At 44.1% G+C, this 16,620-nt stretch overlaps 1 protein-coding gene across 1 annotated transcript; it reads right to left on the bottom strand.

The window, feature by feature from the left end:
• Positions 1–1,022: 1,022 nt before the first annotated feature.
• slc13a2 (solute carrier family 13 member 2) lies at positions 1,023–15,478 on the bottom strand. Its single transcript, XM_088907218.1, has 12 exons — positions 15,240–15,478; positions 11,371–11,499; positions 10,596–10,732; positions 9,997–10,229; positions 8,777–8,966; positions 8,320–8,442; positions 7,446–7,658; positions 6,877–6,980; positions 5,201–5,313; positions 4,458–4,619; positions 3,163–3,300; positions 1,023–1,996 (listed from the first exon to the last, which is right to left on the bottom strand). The coding sequence occupies exons 1-12, from the start codon at positions 15,339–15,341 to the stop codon at positions 1,865–1,867; spliced, it is 1,776 nt and encodes a 591-aa protein (XP_088763344.1). The 5' UTR covers positions 15,342–15,478; the 3' UTR covers positions 1,023–1,864.
• Between the last annotated feature and the right edge of the window lie 1,142 nt (positions 15,479–16,620).

Raw genomic sequence — 16,620 nt, 5'->3', positions numbered from 1 at the left:
CAAAAAAGGACTGAACTCTTGATTGCTAAAATCCTCACACACAGTTTATGGTAAAAAGACAATGCAGAGAGCAGGATTTATTCACCCTCAATTATATTACAGATAAAGAACAGAAGCAGATTTATTCTGTCAGCGCAGAAGCTAACCTGAGCTGGTAACCCTTCAGCTAACCTGTCTGATTTTAACAGTTTTTTTTAACTGTGGGTGGAAACTATCAGAAGACATGTGATGGATTGTCATTCTGAGGAGCAAATCACAAGCAGAATATCACACTTTGTAACAAAGGGATGCAATATGGCTCTTTCCTAGCACAAAACTCCCCCCGGGGACATTTCAGAAGTGTTTTGTATTTCTCACACAACACACAACAGCACAGCCAATTTAATTCCAAGACAAGGATGACTACAGGAGTCTGTCACGTTGCCAGCTCTGCTTAACCAGATCAAGCCTTGTGGATGACTTTCAAAGCATGTGTCTGGAAGGTAAGAATGTACAGTCCAGAGCTCTTCTAGGCCAGGATCTGCACTGTATCCCAAGACATCATTAATACACCTCTCTGCATAGCGCCTGACATACTGACTGCCATGCTAAAACATATTTCACACGATCTGCAAGCAACGAGGAGCTGTTCCCAGTTACAAGTAACTATCCGTTGTTGCTGCTGTTTATTCCAGATGAAACAATATAACACACTAGTTAAAAAGCTGGGGAAAAATGGAAAACTAAGCAATAGTTAAAATTTAAAGTAAATCATTTTTAGAGTAAGCTGAACAAGGAAGTGTTGTAGCTTTTTGATCTCTTTTATGAGCTGTTTTATAAACCCATTAACCTATGACTCCAATTAAATACTGTGGAATATATTTAACCTTTAACTTTAGAAGAAAATGAATAGCATTATAAATTCTATACAGCAGCCCTTTGCTATATACAGTATATAATAAAAATGCTACATACTTTATTGCATATACCTGCTTGTCAAAGGCTTGTTTAATTTACAATATACTAGACATACAAACAATTAGTCAAAGTATTATTTTTTTTAATTAATCAACACACACGTTGTTGGCTTTTTAAAAAAAAAAAATCTGATTAAATTTTAAGAGTTAACCAAACAAGGGAGCTCTGTCTATTCAGACTACCGCAGACTTCAGCCTTGCATATATCTTTCAGCTAGAAAGTGTCTTTACGTTGAGTTTCTGAGACAATGCAATGCAAAATTATGGCAAGAAGGCTCCTGAGAAAAATGTTGCAAAATGCCATGAAGCTGTAAAACCCCATGTTAAAAGATCCTAATTGATGCCTGATCCTCATGTGAAGGGAGACACGTAATTCATGCAACAATTCACCGATATTAACAAAACCACAAAAGTAACCCTGTAAAGATAAAAAAATGTAAAAAAAGGCTTGCCGTGCTCTCAGAAAGGTGTTCGTTTGAAAAGAAATAATATAACTTAATTTAATTTATTTGAATTGTGTTTCGCAGCCCGTGAAATTACAGCCCCTGGCATCGGTCAAGCCCTCCTCGTGAATGAGGAGGGCGAGAAGTTCTGAATCTCAGTAGGTCAAGTTCCTCTTTCTCTTCCTCTGTGTGGATGCTGTTTCACGGGAGGAAATGAAAGAACTTGCTTGAGGTTTCCTGCGGTAGCAGAGAAGGCTGGAAACACGAGAGAGAATCGGCCCTATCTACTGGGGGAGGAGAGAAGCCAGTCTTTTGGGGTGCTGATGATGACAGTGATGATGATGATGATGAAGATCCTGTGCAGGGCTGTGGTTTTGGACAATCCTGCCCCAGTCGCAGATCTCTTCCTTCCCTCCCTCTGCCATCTCTCTATGTCCCTGTCCCTCACCTCACAGTGCGTGTGGCTCAGGGAGCGTTGTCTGTCATGTTTGCCCAAGTGGGAAACGTGTCTAGATGGAAGATCGCTGCTCCCCAGGTGTTCAAGGCCAGGTTTATTGAGAGGACACCTATTACATTCAGCATAGCTCCAGCTTTTGCCTGTGGAAAAAAGAACCCACTGAAAAACCCCTGTTAAATATCAACCCCTTAGCAAGGGTCCCATTTCCAAGAGTCTGTCATGGATGTCGGAAAGGACGAACCGTGGAATGACAGGAGAGCGAAAAGACCCTGTGCGTAGCGGAGAGACGGGGGTCAGCCCGGGCTCAGCTGTTCAGGGAATGCCGTATAGAAACCTATGCCCTCAGGTAGCGGACGAGGGGCGACCTGGTGCTACTGTAGGCGGGTTTCAGGACATCCGAACGTCAATGCTGAGCGAGTAGCAGAGCAGAAGCAGGAAATAAATAGGCTACACAACAAGACACACCAGAAAGACAAGAATAATCACAGGGAACTAGGACCAGGAGGAAAGCAGAGCGCCCTCTAGGTGTACTGGGCGTGACAGAGTCTGCAATGCACACACCTCTGAAAGCTTCATTTAGTACACGAACCCTCATCTGTGATTCATAGCAGAAACCAACGAAATCAATAAATAGGCAAATACAGATTGACAAGATTGAGAAATTGGGACTGAGTAGCTATTGGCCATGAAGAGAACACAATGGATCAAAATCGCACCCAAACCAAAATTCCCAACTGTAATCGTCGCAACAAGGATCCTAGGACACACAAGGAGAGCACTGGGGAGGTCTCTCGGAAGATGGGAATGTGAAACGAAGAAGTGTGCTGGCGAAGATCATTTAATCCCATCGCATTGTAAAATGCACAGGTAAAGAATTCTATGAGCAAAGATGCTGTTCTTACACATCCTTAAGTCATAGGAAACAGCACTTACCTACAACACATGTGCGTCATACAGTATCTGTGTGCTAAGACTAGTGTTACCCCTAAATTCTCTTTGTTCCCATTGTGAGATCTCAGGAATTTTCAATAACAACTGAGTAAAGGGGACACAAACGCATGCATAAACTACTTCTCATCCCAAATGCAGGAAGAGAACATTCTGTCGATATCCTCATAGTAGCCTGCTACTAATGCTTAATTGTAAGGTTATGAACCAAAATCCAGAGACTTCCATTTGTAAATAGTCCACACCTCCTTTAGTGCCAACCATACAGTGTTAGCCACGCAGTTACAAAGTGTGACTGGCACTAAGACCAACTGACAAAGATTTGTCAATACATCGGAAGAAGAAGAGGGAGACTCACCATGTCTATGACTTTGAGGTTCCCGTAGGAGAAAACAATGGCATTGGGTGGGGTGGCCACTGGCAGCATGAAGGCCAAGGAGGCACAGATGGTACAGGGCAGCATGACGTACAGAGGGTTGAGCTCAATGGCTGTGGCCTGGGGAGAGAGGTGCGGGGATGCAGGAAAGTCATTGCAGGAACTGACACGAGGTTCTTCTATCAAGGAATCAATCAACCATTTGTTTTCAAGTAAGTAGCTTACTTGAAAGCTTTAACAAATTCCAAATTATGCACAAAATTGTGAACTTTGTGAAAATACTCTGCGGTCCATTGTTGTCGCAAACCCCTGGTGTCACCATGGGGAGAGAGTGAGAGAGCGAGAGTTCGGGAGAATTGTGACATGAAACAGCCCTTCCTGCTCACTAGTCCCTGTAATGACTAATGTAATGTGATGCACATGAGAGTATGGGGTTTTTATCCTGCTGTCCTGGCTAAATTCCACCTTGGGATTGCTCAATTTGGTTTCCTTTAAATTTAAATTGCTGCAGTAATTTCTCACTCCTCCACCTGATCTGCTGTGTACTTACACAGTGGTGGGTGATTTAGGGTCTTTCCTATATGTAAAGTTCTTTGAGATCCCGAAAAGCACTATACAAATGCAAGGAATTTCTACTACGACAAACAAGATTAAATAAGTGTAATATACAAATACATGTATATGCACTTAATATAAATATAAAACAAAAAATCTATTGTTTTATCTTGGGTTGGTGTTAAAATCCATTCAGCCACAGAATATCATCTGGAGAAAAAATGCAAGTGAGGCTGTAATATTGCCCTCAATCTTTGTTGAACTGTTTCAGTCTATTCCTAGAGATATTATAGAAGAGAGTTGAAAAATTCTCGGTGTTGCTGAAACAAAGACATCCTCTCAACAGGCTTTTCCAGAACAGGTTATATCAACCTTTCCACTCAAATCAACTGTAAATTCCAGGAGATTTATTTCCCTGTATCTTACTGAACTGAAATTTCCTTTGAACTCCTTAAATGCCTGTGGTGTCAAACGTTCTGTACTCTCTAAAGACAAAGCTAACAGAGATATGGCACAACCGAGTACAAACACAAAACACAGGAAGAAAACATACAAGTCCAAGGCACCAATCTAAAAACTCTTACCAAAAACACTTACTTATTACGTTACTTCATGAGCCTGCTGAAAGAGCTAATTAATTTGTTCCAGTTCTAGAAAGCCTGGCCACTGCTGTAGGGTTTTTGGCGCGTTTCTAACGCTGAGCACAAGGGGGCAGCACTCACCATGGAGGCCAGGATGGGCAGGAAGAGGGTGGTGGTGGCGGTGTTGCTGGAGCATTCGGTGAAGGTGCTCACCAGGAAGGACAGCAGGATGGCCGTGGCGGGCGCAGGGATCTCCTTCATCGGGGAGAGACTCTGACCCAGCCACTTAGACAACCCGGAATCCTGAGCACGGCCAGAAACACAGCACACACAACCTCCGTCATAGAGAGTAACCACGCGCCTCTTCTCTAACGACATGAGAGAGTAAACCAGTCTTGATGAGCCATCGATGAGCCCACAGCGACAGGGCACTGAAGGGCCTCAAGAGACTTCTCATGCAGGCAGACATCTGCTGTAATGGTTCTACTTTCTACATTTGTGAAGCTGCCAGAGCTAATTAATATTGGTGTTCACATAAATCATAGCAACTGCTTACTCTTAAGAGACACTGTAACCTTGCAGGGCTTTGCTTGGAAGATATGTATCCACAAACAACAGAGGAAAGAACTGTGGTGATGAAACCAGGTCCCTTACTCAGCCTCTGTGAAAACCAGTGCAGCTCAGGTTTTGAATGGAGAATCAAGACCAGTGTGCTGTTTTAACCACTGTACCCTTAGATGCTACATCTCAGGGAGTGATCATGCCTGTTCAGGTCTTTGGACAGTATCAAGACTTTAAAAATCAGTGTATCCTAATGGCCGGGGTTCAGTGGATTTTGGCAGGGTGTTTGGACTTTAGAGACCAACGTGGTGGCTCAGATTTACCTCGCTGCCCTTGGCCAGGGCGAACCCGCCACCCAGGAGCAGGACGATGTTCCAGGGCATCTTCTCATGGACCACCTCCCAGAGCAGCAGAGGCTTCGGAGCCTTGATCCTGCCTGTAGGAAACACAGGCAGCACCGGGCTGAGATCCGAAGCCTGGAATTCTCGGAGAGAGATCACTACCGGGGCTCCAATCAGGGTCGTGTGGACCCACCAGACAACTCCTTCAGCGTTTCTCTCTGTTCTGATCTTCAAAGTGCATCACAGGCAACAAAAACATTTTCCCTTTTGCGACTGAACAGTTGAATATTTTTGACGGAATTGAGAATAGTTCTAATAAAGGTAAGCCAAGGCTAGAACTAGAAACTTCTAGATCTTGTTTCTATTTGTCTCACTGAGTTTTTTCACCTTCTTTTAGTAATAGAACTGTCTTCAGTAGGTAGCCTCCTGGATCAAATATACAGTAGTTCTGTCTAATGTAACATCCTTTTTTCAGTTTCCTCTCTTGAATTCTTCAAAAATAAAACTAGAAACTTGTTTTTGTCAAGGGGAAGTGAGTGTGCTTTTTTTTAGGCCGACAACTGCTTGTTCTGTTGTGGGAATTTCACAAACGAGCTGCAATCCAAGCATGTTTTGCAACTTGACGTCCCAGCAGACCACAGACCTCAACCTGTGCAACTTCCTCAGTTCCAGTTTCAGGTGCAGTGGTGCCTCTGAGTCTTTTCAGACTGTGAACCTTGACCTCGTGGTGTTTAATCACAATGACAGAGGCTTTTATTGACAAAATACAGAAACACGACTGTGCACTCTGCACATCTGAGTAAGTACTAACCCTAGCACTGCTGGGTGAGAAATGGCCTTGGCCTTGGACTGTAGAGGCAGCTACTCAGATGTGATGGCCTTTTATCAACATTATCTAGATGAAGGCAGCCACAACCAGACCAGCTGCTGGAAAAGATGAGCATTTTTCTCAGCGGTTTCATTCACTTTCCTTTTCACAAGTTCCTGCTAGCAGAGCAGACTCTTTGGCAGCCTTTTGAGCTACATTCTGCAGGAAAAGGACAAATACTTTGGTTTTCATGTGTTATCAGGATGTACAAAAGGGATCCCTTTCTTCAATGCACAATGGTCAGTAAATATACAGTAGTTACTGTGGCCGAGGAGGCATTTGGAAGTTTCTGAGTTGGGGACAGTCCCTTTCAATTAATCAATTTCAATCAGCATTCAAAAACTCTTAATCACTTGTTACTGTGCATGACCACTCAAGTCTCAGGTATGTACTGGGTATGATCATACCAATACTAGAATAAAATTCACTATGTCACTTACTGTCGCACTTCTTAGATTTCTGCAAGGTAGATATCTCACTTAAACCACAGCCAGGATTTGCTTGGAACAAATTAAATTGTTTTTTTTAAATTGCCCCCCTAGTGGATGAATAAAGTGTTTTGAACTGAATTAAACTGAATTGAATTGAATCGTGCTCTCTTTTCAGTGTCTCTCAGGCGGAAGTCGGTGCTCGGCTTTTAGAACGGAGCCTGATGCAATGTTCTGATCCGACACGGGAACAGAATCCCAGTCCTGTCTGGGGAAAATGCGGGATGCCCCGGGTCACATGGAAGCAGCCGTGGTCAGTGAGTTAGCCTGCGCTTGCCAATCGTGAGATCAGCGCTCCTCACCTCCATCCGTTGTGCTGCCGGACAATGAAAACGTCGGGAGCTCCGATGGGATTACAAACAGCAGCAGGGACATGAATATCGCCACCGTCCCATCAGTGACAAACCTGCACACAGACAGAAGACACAGAAGAATCGAAGTCAGAAGAGACTTGAAGAAACATTAGAGATGAGAGGGGGGACATTCAGCCCCTCTATTTCCTTTCCTCATTAGCTCCTAATTGGCAGGCTTTCACAGCAGCCCAATCCAGGGCACAGGCACCACCATTTGAGTGAAAAAAAAGCTTCCTGATCTCAGTGTTAAAATGCTGTCAGCACTCCACAACAAACTCAGGAACACGGCATTGCAGCTGCTGCAGGCACAATGCTTCAGAATCTTCATGAAACTAAAACAAATCCAGATTGCATAACACCAGCGGGTCACAGGGACACTAGGTAACCTAGCTGCGTGTCTTTGGAGGCTACAAAGGCAATTTGAGAGAGCCAATGGAGCCTTCAAGCATGGTGTTCATCTTCCTCTCTAGCCCACAGGCATTCCGAGAGAGCACCCGAAGGGCCCCTCCTGAACTTACTGCGTGTCATTCTTGTTGAAGAGATACGTGGCCCATCCAGGTATAAAGCCGGGTTCCCTTGTGAACCAGAGCAGCACCAGTGTGACGAAGAGAATCAGGATGGCCACCTCGGAGAAGTTCATCCGGCCCAGCTTCTTGTACTCATCCTTTATCACCTTGTACGCCTGCTTGTCCGCGGCAGTTTTACCACCACAGCCAAACGTCTGCTTGAGACTGGGGCAGACAAACAGAGAATTCAAATGGGGGGCAAACGGAGGAGAAAGCAAAACAATCACTCTGTGTAAAGGCAGACATCTCTTTCCCTGAAAGACCTACAGCAAAGGACTAAAGCAAAGCTTCTGTACCTGTGCTTTCATTCTGTCATGGTTGCAAAACACAAGCCAATTCTTCTTTAGCCAAAGCATGTGGTCGCTCAACAGATGCTACTGCATCATATTCTTTTTGTATAAATAAACTGCACTTTGTTGGAGGCTGCTATGCATACAAAATATGCTCAACTTCCACCAACAGGATATTTACAGCAGTAAACCCATAATCAGAAAGCTGCTTATTGCTGTGGTGAGGGTCACAGAAGCAAAGGGCTCCAAGGCAGAACTTTATTCTGGACGGGACACCTGTTAATTGTTGGGACACCAACCAACTAACCAAGGATGTCTTTGGAAGGTGGGAGGAAACCAGAGCACCAAAAGAAATCCCGTGGAAACAGAAGGGGAACATGCAAACTCCACCCAGAAAGAGGTTCACTCTGAAACCAATCCCAGAACCCAGAAGTTGTGAGGCAGCAGAGCTGAGCACCTCACTGTCATCCCACCTTCTAAATAAATAATGGTAATGAGGTTATGAAAAGATGCCTGGAGGGAAAACTGAACCTTACTTGAAGCCTAGATAAATGAACTGCAGCCAGACCCACGACAGAGACAGCATGAGGACCATGTTTGGAAAAGCAAATCCAAACCAGCTGGCGAAGTTGATCACGTCTCCATTCTGAGGGTAGATCCTGAAGCAGAAAGACAAAGGCGCATGAAAGGGATCTGGCAGCAGTTGGCAGCACACCGAGGTCTCAGAGCTCTCACAGCTACAGCGGCATTTACAGGTGGCACCAGCCTGAGGCCTCTATTCAGGCACAAGTACCCCCTTGGTACGCCAGGTCTGGGGGCCCAGCCAGCTCCGGTCCCAGACACAAGGAAGGCATGGGCGACCCCAATATCTTGTGTAATGTGGAGGCCACACCTCTTTGCCTTTCCTGCACTGGATCCAGTGTTCCCATGAACATTTATCTAGTGCCGTAATTCCACGTGAAACCCATTGCGAAGCACTCCCCGATCGCTTACTTGTCAATCTGGCCCTTGAGGATGAGGTTTGGGGTGGTGCCCGTCAGCGTGGCAGTGCCCCCGATGCTGGCCGCGTAGCACACGCTCAGGCTCATCCCTTTGTACAGGTTGGCGTACTTCTCCACCCGACGGCTCGCCATCTCGCTGGCAGAGTCGACGCCCGCCTCCATGGTCATCGCCGGGCACGTGTCTGTCGGAAAGCACCAGCGGTCACTGGCCGCCCTGTGGCCCGAGAAGGAGGGCGACTCCCCGCCAGGTCCTTCCGATCCACCCCATCGCCCCGATTCCCCCCCATTGCCTTCGTTTTTTTGGTAAGGAGGCTGCAAATTAGCTGTTAAAGAAATGAAGGGCTGGCTGCAGCTGGGAGAGCCACAGGTCATGAAGTTACAGCAGCAGAGGGCTTGGAGGGTATGTCATGGCAAGAGCTCAGCCCATTTTCGCTGGCAGCTCTGACAAATTCCCTGTCTTCACAAACGACGTCTCTGGCTTCCTGCTGTTCTACTGCTGCCAGCCTCCTCCCTCACAGGTGGCTCCAGCGGCTCAGGATTGATGGCACTCCACAAGGGGGCTCTTATAGAATTGCTTTTGTGGGTTAACTGGCCAACAAAAGGGGGCACACTCAATGTAAAAGAATGATTTTGTCCATGAATTCCTCCTTGCATGTCCTATGTACAGCCCCTTCCTTTGTTTCTGGCTACTACAGTACTTGGATGGGAGACCTCCTGGGAAAAGCTAAGGTTGCTGCTGGGACAGGTGTTAGTGGGGCCAGTAGGAGGCGCTCACCCTGCAGTCCATGTGGGTCCTAATGCTCCAGTATAGTGACGGGGACACTATACTGTAAACAGGCGCCGTCCTTTGGATGAGACGTCAAACTGAGGTCCTGACTCTCTGTGGTCATTAAAAATCCCAGGGCATTTCTCAAAAAGAATAGGGGTGTTACCCCAGTGTCCTGGCCAAATTTCCCCCTGGCCTTTATCAATCATGGCCTCCTAATAATCCCCATCTCTGAACTGGCTTTATCCTTCTGGTCTCCTTCCCACTGAGAGCTGGTGTGTGGGGAGAGTACTGGTGCATCATCCAGGTGGGGCTGCACACTGGTGCTGTAAAGCGCTTTGAGTGGAATGTCCAGGTTAGCACTATATAAATGTAAGCAGTTATTATTATTATTATTATTAGTAGTAGTAGTAGTAGTAGCAGCTCAGAAGTGCCCAGCTCCTGACCTTTGCCATCCTCCGTGCCCTCCTTGCGCTCGGCCGGAAGGCCAGTCTTGGCGTCGGGTTCGAAGCTGTGGTTGGCGTGCCCGTTCTGCAGCTCCAGCTGGTCGGCTTCGGCCTCGCTGTTGCTGAGCTGCTCCAGCACGGCCTGCGCGATGGGCACCATCATGGCGGTGGTGGCCGTGTTGCTGATCCACATGGACAGGAAGGCAGTGGTGCCCATGAAGCCCATCATGAGTCTGCGCACGAGAAAGACAGAGAAACCGGGCTGACCGTCACGCCCTGCCACGCCCTGCGCGACCGTCGTTTCCTGTCTGCAGACACGAACCATCACGCCTGGCCCAAACACGAGCTCCGCAGGCTGATTCCCATTTTATACCATGGTAAAGGAGAGTAACATGCAGTGAAATCATGACAAAATCATGGAAAAGCACACAGTGGTATGGTAAAGCACTATACAGATTATGGGCAACCATGGCAAAGCAAATTTCATGCACAGTAAAAAAACTGCAAAGACACCGTGAAATTTACTATGGTAAACTTAAACACATATCTTTCTGCAGCAGCGCCACTCAGCTAATAGGAAATTCAGGAAGAGAGCTCACAAGGCAGGCTTGACTCCAACGACGAGCAGAACTCGCAGGGCAATGCGCTTGTGCAGGTTCCTGTATTCCACACCTATTGCCACCAGCAGACCCCCAATGAACAGCATGTTGCTGTCTGTCAGGTACTGGACACACACCTGCAGGCAAAGAGGGAAATAGGACTGACTTCCAGTATGCTCTTCCAGTAACACTGCCCTATGAGCATTCATATTAACATTATTCTACGTGAACTAAACAATCTAATTATTGTTAGAATAATTTCCTATGGCATCAATGTGAAATACAATAGATGCATTCACAGATTGCATACTGTATATGATTTCCCCTTTCTTTTTTAAATTAAACACGAACAGCAACCTATTGTGAGGTGTTCGGGTCTTCGGAATTCAAGCTTCATTTGTCACCACATTGCTTTCATCCTATGTTTCAAAGGATGAGGTTTTTCAAAGAAAGTCAACTTCTGTGTGAACGAAAGACTGACCATCGTGGCATCACAGAGCAGGAGGGGTTGACTGGTAACATGGAACCTGTAGTAAATGGGTGGGAAATGCAAGACATGGAAGATGAATTTCCCTTTAGGTCAGCGTGATACAGAGAGGGATTCAGACTTAAGCTGCACCCTGGTATCTGGAAATCCACGTTGTACCTGATTCGGATTTTAAGACGATGTTTTCCCGTGAGCTGAAAACAGACTTGTGCGCTAATCAGCACAAACCCTTTCTCCACGATTCAGCGGGCCACACCCTGAGACAAACAATGGGGGACCGAGTCTTACATTGGAAGACGTCATGATGCCCATCATGGGGAAGAGCACCACGGGCAGCAGGGCAGTGACGGAGAGAGGAAGGGCCTCCGTGCACCAGTACAGAGCCATCAGGATGATCACGAACCCACAGCTCGCCTCCTGGAAACACGGAGACAAGCACAGAGTCACACAGACCTGTCCTCAGCAGCCTAATGCTCAACACTCCCAAGTGGACACATCCACCACTGAGCAATGTTCTCTATGTGCAGAAGCAGCATCCTTGATTTAGAAAAATTCCATTTAGATTTTGTGACATTAGTCAATTATGTTATGCTGTCTGCAGGGTACAGCAGCAACCCTGATAAAAGCAGTGGGCAGGGGTGTCTCTGCTGAGTAAGAAACATTACATATAATTCGTTTGTTTGGGCACCAAAGGTTTATCCTGGGATTGGGCAACACAGCCAAGTCAATATAGTCACAGCAGCAGTCACACCTACTGGTGCTTTCAGAATGAAATGGCCAGTTCAAAATACTGCCCTTCATGGGCAATGCTATAATACATTGGATCCCATTAAACTGAGACAGAAAACTGGATCGCTCCTGTGCCCACTGTTTTCTTTTCCTCGAGCAAAATTCATGGGACTTAAATCCGTTTTTAAACAGGCCATTTACTGTGAACAATGCATTCATATTCCAGAGATTATTTATGTAGCAGATGATGGGAGACAACGCCCTTTGTTGACGTGGCTCATTGACAAAGTTTGAGATGATGCTGTCCTGTGCTGCATGCAAGGAGTATGACATGGCCAACAAAAATAAACGTTTTCTCAGCGTCATGGCTGGCTGGTTTTCTGATACAGATGTATGGTTTTTTTTGGTGAACAGAAGAGGGGACACTGTGTAGTATTTGTTTCCACAGGTCTAGAAAAGGGAAGGAGACTCTGAGTTATTTGGATTAAGAACTGGTTAATGGATAGCAAACAGAGAGTACAGATCAAGAGCGAATGCTCCCTCTGGGATATCATAATTAGTGGAGTACAACAGGGATCCATATTAGGACCACTGGTCTTCTAAATTTATCACAAAGAGCAAGATTTTAACTAGGTAAACTAGCCACGTTTGGAGATGATACCAAAACAGGAGAATTAACAAAGTAGAAACTGTAAAGGAAATTCAAAAAGATCTAAACAAGATCGAATATTGGGCAAACAACTGGCTGGCCACATTAAATGTAGACAAGTGCAAATGCAAAGGCACTGAGTGCTAAAGGTACTGTAGCAAAAACAAATGACACAAGATGGGAAATACTGAGTTTCAAGAAGCTATTTTTGGAAAAGACTTTAGTGTCTATGTTAACATCACTGTCACTTGCTACAAAATGTGGAGGAATAATAATAAGGCTGTCTGAATGTTTGGATATTTAGATAAAAGTGCAGAATTTAAATCAAAGTCTATTATGTTAGAGCATAATTAGTAAAACCTCATTTTGAATATGGCTCCTCTGGAATCCGTCCAGAGAAGAACAAACAGACATATTCCCAGCTCCATAGGAATGTCCTACTGTCACAGGCTAAAAGACTGAACCTTTTAAGTTTTGTACAGAGGAGAATGAAGGAACCCGATTCAATTAATTTCTGCCAGTCTATGCAATGCACTTTTTCAGAACCAGCAGTGAAATATGAATAAAAGGACACAGGCGCACTGAGCTGGACTTTTTCAAAACAAGGGCTGTTGTCATTCTCCCCAGTGACTCTATGAATTTCTTCAGGCAATAAGAAGAAACCTGAACACAAGTACCAGGTGCATTGAGGACTAGGAGGTGTTTGTACATGGTCTGGAACTGCTGAAGCTGACACACAAATGGGCTGTATTAGATTAGATCCTCTCATCACTTAGGTATTGTTAACCTATTTGTCTGATGCTTTTAATTTAAGTGATTTACATTTGTGTCCATTTACACAGCTGCGTGCTTTACAGGAGGAATCGGAGAATTCTGCTCAAGTGTTCAGCAGCTGTCCTCATCCAGGTTTTCAAACCCATAACCTGCCACTTGTGAGCTCAGACACTCCTCAACACTGCAGCTAATAGCAAGCAAACAACCTCTTCGTGTCAGAACTTTTCTTATGTTCGAACTCTAGGCTGTAAAACTAATGTGACTGAAATCAATTTAGCTGTTCCACTGGTGAACAGGTTGCATTAAAGCTAAGTCAAAAAATCAATGCTTATAAATTCATTATTTATTATTGATAACATGAAAGTTCCTGTTATACCAGCTCTGGCAAACTTTTTTCTTTTATTTAAAAAAAATATCTTAAGTTTCTTTTACATGGGGAAATTGTCAAAATCCCTAGATATAGAATGTACTTCTTGTGCTCTTAATGTGAGTTTCAGAAACATTATTTTTGCAGTAGGAGTAGCTTTTTTGTGATGTGACTGCATTAATCAAAACGTATATACTGTATACTTAAGATTACTGATTAAATAGGCTTTTGAATTTTGAATACCTCATTCATTTCTGCTGAAATGCCTGGGAAGAGAGTGAATCATCTGGATGTCCTCACACAAGGAAGATGAATTTGAAAAGTTATTACACTAGTGCAATAGTTATATTGAGGATGAGAAAGAGTTAGAATACATTTATTTTATATGTGTCATAACAGCAGACCTTGGGCTTTGTGTTGCTGTTAACTTTATGAATAAGTTGTAAAGGATAGGTCACAAAAACAAACAACATCTCGTTGTTTCCTAGAAAATCTCCCTGATTCCTAGTAAATGACTCCACAATTCATTTTTCTCATTGCTTTAAGAAATTAAGCAGTTTGTCTAGTCACCTCTACAGATTTGCATATTGGTGGTGCTGGATTCTGATTATGGCATTTAGCCATTTCAAATATGAAAACAAACATGTTTCTTCCCTTAAGGCATTTACTATTAACTGCCTTATCGTCATTTACTTTTTTGACTTATTTAGTAGAATGCATACAAAATAACTAAATCATTTGTTGCTTTCAACTTTCATTTTACAATTACATTTTTCTACGTAACGAACTACTTACATTATGCCAGCATAGATGGCAGGTTACATACGGAAATACTATCAGCAAAAACACAACAAACAGGTAATAATCCACACAAAAAGATTGCTTTCATCTTCTGTTATCATTAAAATCAGGTCTCAATGGCGTTATAAATTTTATCCAGGCTTGTCGGTATTTGCTAAACCTCTCTGCCTGTAACCTAAGAGAGAAAGTGATTGTTATTTACTTTTTTATGAAAACACTCTGCTTTGAAAACTGAAAAGCGGTCACTCTCTTGGAAATCCTCAGGAATCATGAACTAGAATTCCCATCGAGGTGAAAAGCCAGTGGCCCAGTCTGATGCCAGTTCAGGCTGGGAAGAAGGAGCCGCCTTTGTAATGCAGGACTAAGCAGATGCATTTAAGCAAAACTGAGGGTCTAACGCACTGCGAGTTCGCCCCCCTTGTGCATAGCAATGAGTGTTTAAGACACCTTTCCCAGCACACACCAGGTCACGCAGCTTTCCAGCTGACTGTCTGCCTGGACAAACCAAAGAGAGCTGAGGACAGAGGATAATAATAATGTAATAATGTTGCTTGATTAGCCATATACAATTTCTTGCATTAGGAATTCGTCTTTTCACATACCCCAGCTTGCTCTCCATGAGACACACAGACAGGGAGAGAAGCTTGGGGTCAGAGCGCAGGGTCAGCCACTGTACAGCGCCCCTGGAGCAGTTGGGGTTAAGGGCCTTGCTCAGGGGCCCAACGGAGTAGGATTCCTCTGCCGGCCGCGGGATTTGAACCGGCAACCTTCCAGTCACAGGCACAGATCCTGAGCCACAGAGATGTGAGCAAACTGGAGCAACAGCACTCGTCTTACCTTGGTCGGAATCACCAGAGGCAGAGGCAGCAACAGCAGAGGTGTGAGGAAGATGATCAGGTAGTTCCGATGAGCCCATATCCAGCTCCAAAAGGTAGACATGACTGTGTTTGCTCAAAAGCGATTGTGAGTATAAAACAAAGCAAGATATGCAGACCAAAGTGAGAGGAAAAGGGAAGAGATAATATATTGTTTAATTAGCTCAGTGGGACCTGAGATCCGTTAGGAAAAGAAAGCCAGGAAGCAAAGATGCAAGTTTATATAATATAGCGGGAGAAGTAAACATTAACCAAGGAATTAGGGGAGGTTGCAATTTTTTTTTCCTTCAGGGCTGAAAAAGATGAGAGAGAGGGAGAGAACACTCAGAGACAACGCACCTTTATAGCTCTTCAGATAAGTCCTAGTAATGGAAATCTTTTGGAAGTATTTAACCATTCAAGCCCTGAGGTCAAAGAAACTGCCTGCAAGGCAAAGAGGTGTCCAACGCCATTATCCAGTTTGTGCTTCCAAACAAAAAGAAAACGTGGCTGTGATCAAAACCGTCTGGTGTGCGGACGATAAAGTATTGAAGCGCTCAAAGCTACAGGTCTGAGAGATGAGCTATTGGCCTGTGATCAGAAAACAAATCAGGCCCAGGGTGGTGGAAAAAAAAGACAAAACTTAATACTGAGAGGGACCCGGCAGAAAGACATTGTGCAGACTTCATCTTTGACATGAACTCCCTGGAAACATACAAATGGGTATCTACATATCAGCCACGGCAGCAGTGTTCTGTACTGCATGCTCCATAATGCCTTGCTTTAAAGCAGCAATGTTCAGAAAACTCTAAGTTGTAATCGAAATTCAATCAGTCAGAGAAAAATCCATTTTTATGTTGCCTAATACCCTGAATATGCTAGTCTTTAGGCACAAAACAGCAGTTACCATAAAAATAAACAAAAATTGAATTAAATTAAAAGAAATTCACAACAGAGACAATTTTGCTGTGGCAATTAACAGCCTGAGCTAGGCTCTTTTGCTCTGTTATATTATAAATAAGAGTGCTTGATTAAAACAATGAGAAATAAAAGTCTACTTTTCACTTTGAGGTTTTTGAAATTGTTGCCTTTTTAATGTTGATATTTTTTTCTTCTACAGAAATAAACATTTAACTTGAGGCAGCTGAAATGTGGAAAGAACAGTCAGGTTTGTATTACAAACGTGAGATGTACAGTACATACACATCTTCTTTTGGCTGAAGGTTTCAGTGTATTTTAAAATAAATTGCAAGAACCGCAAGACAAAGTCAGAAACCCTGAGGAATAATGATTACATTGATTTTAGTATTAATAGGTAACCTATAACGCATGTTTGACTTAATATGAAACCGGGATCATTATTT

The sequence above is a fragment of the Atractosteus spatula genome, chromosome 27 (assembly GCF_055471065.1).
Source record: "Atractosteus spatula isolate fAtrSpa1 chromosome 27, fAtrSpa1.hap1, whole genome shotgun sequence".
Lineage (NCBI taxonomy): Eukaryota > Metazoa > Chordata > Actinopteri > Semionotiformes > Lepisosteidae > Atractosteus > Atractosteus spatula.
The sequence above is the reverse complement of the archived record's forward strand: the minus strand, read 5'-3'. Positions and strand labels throughout refer to the sequence as shown.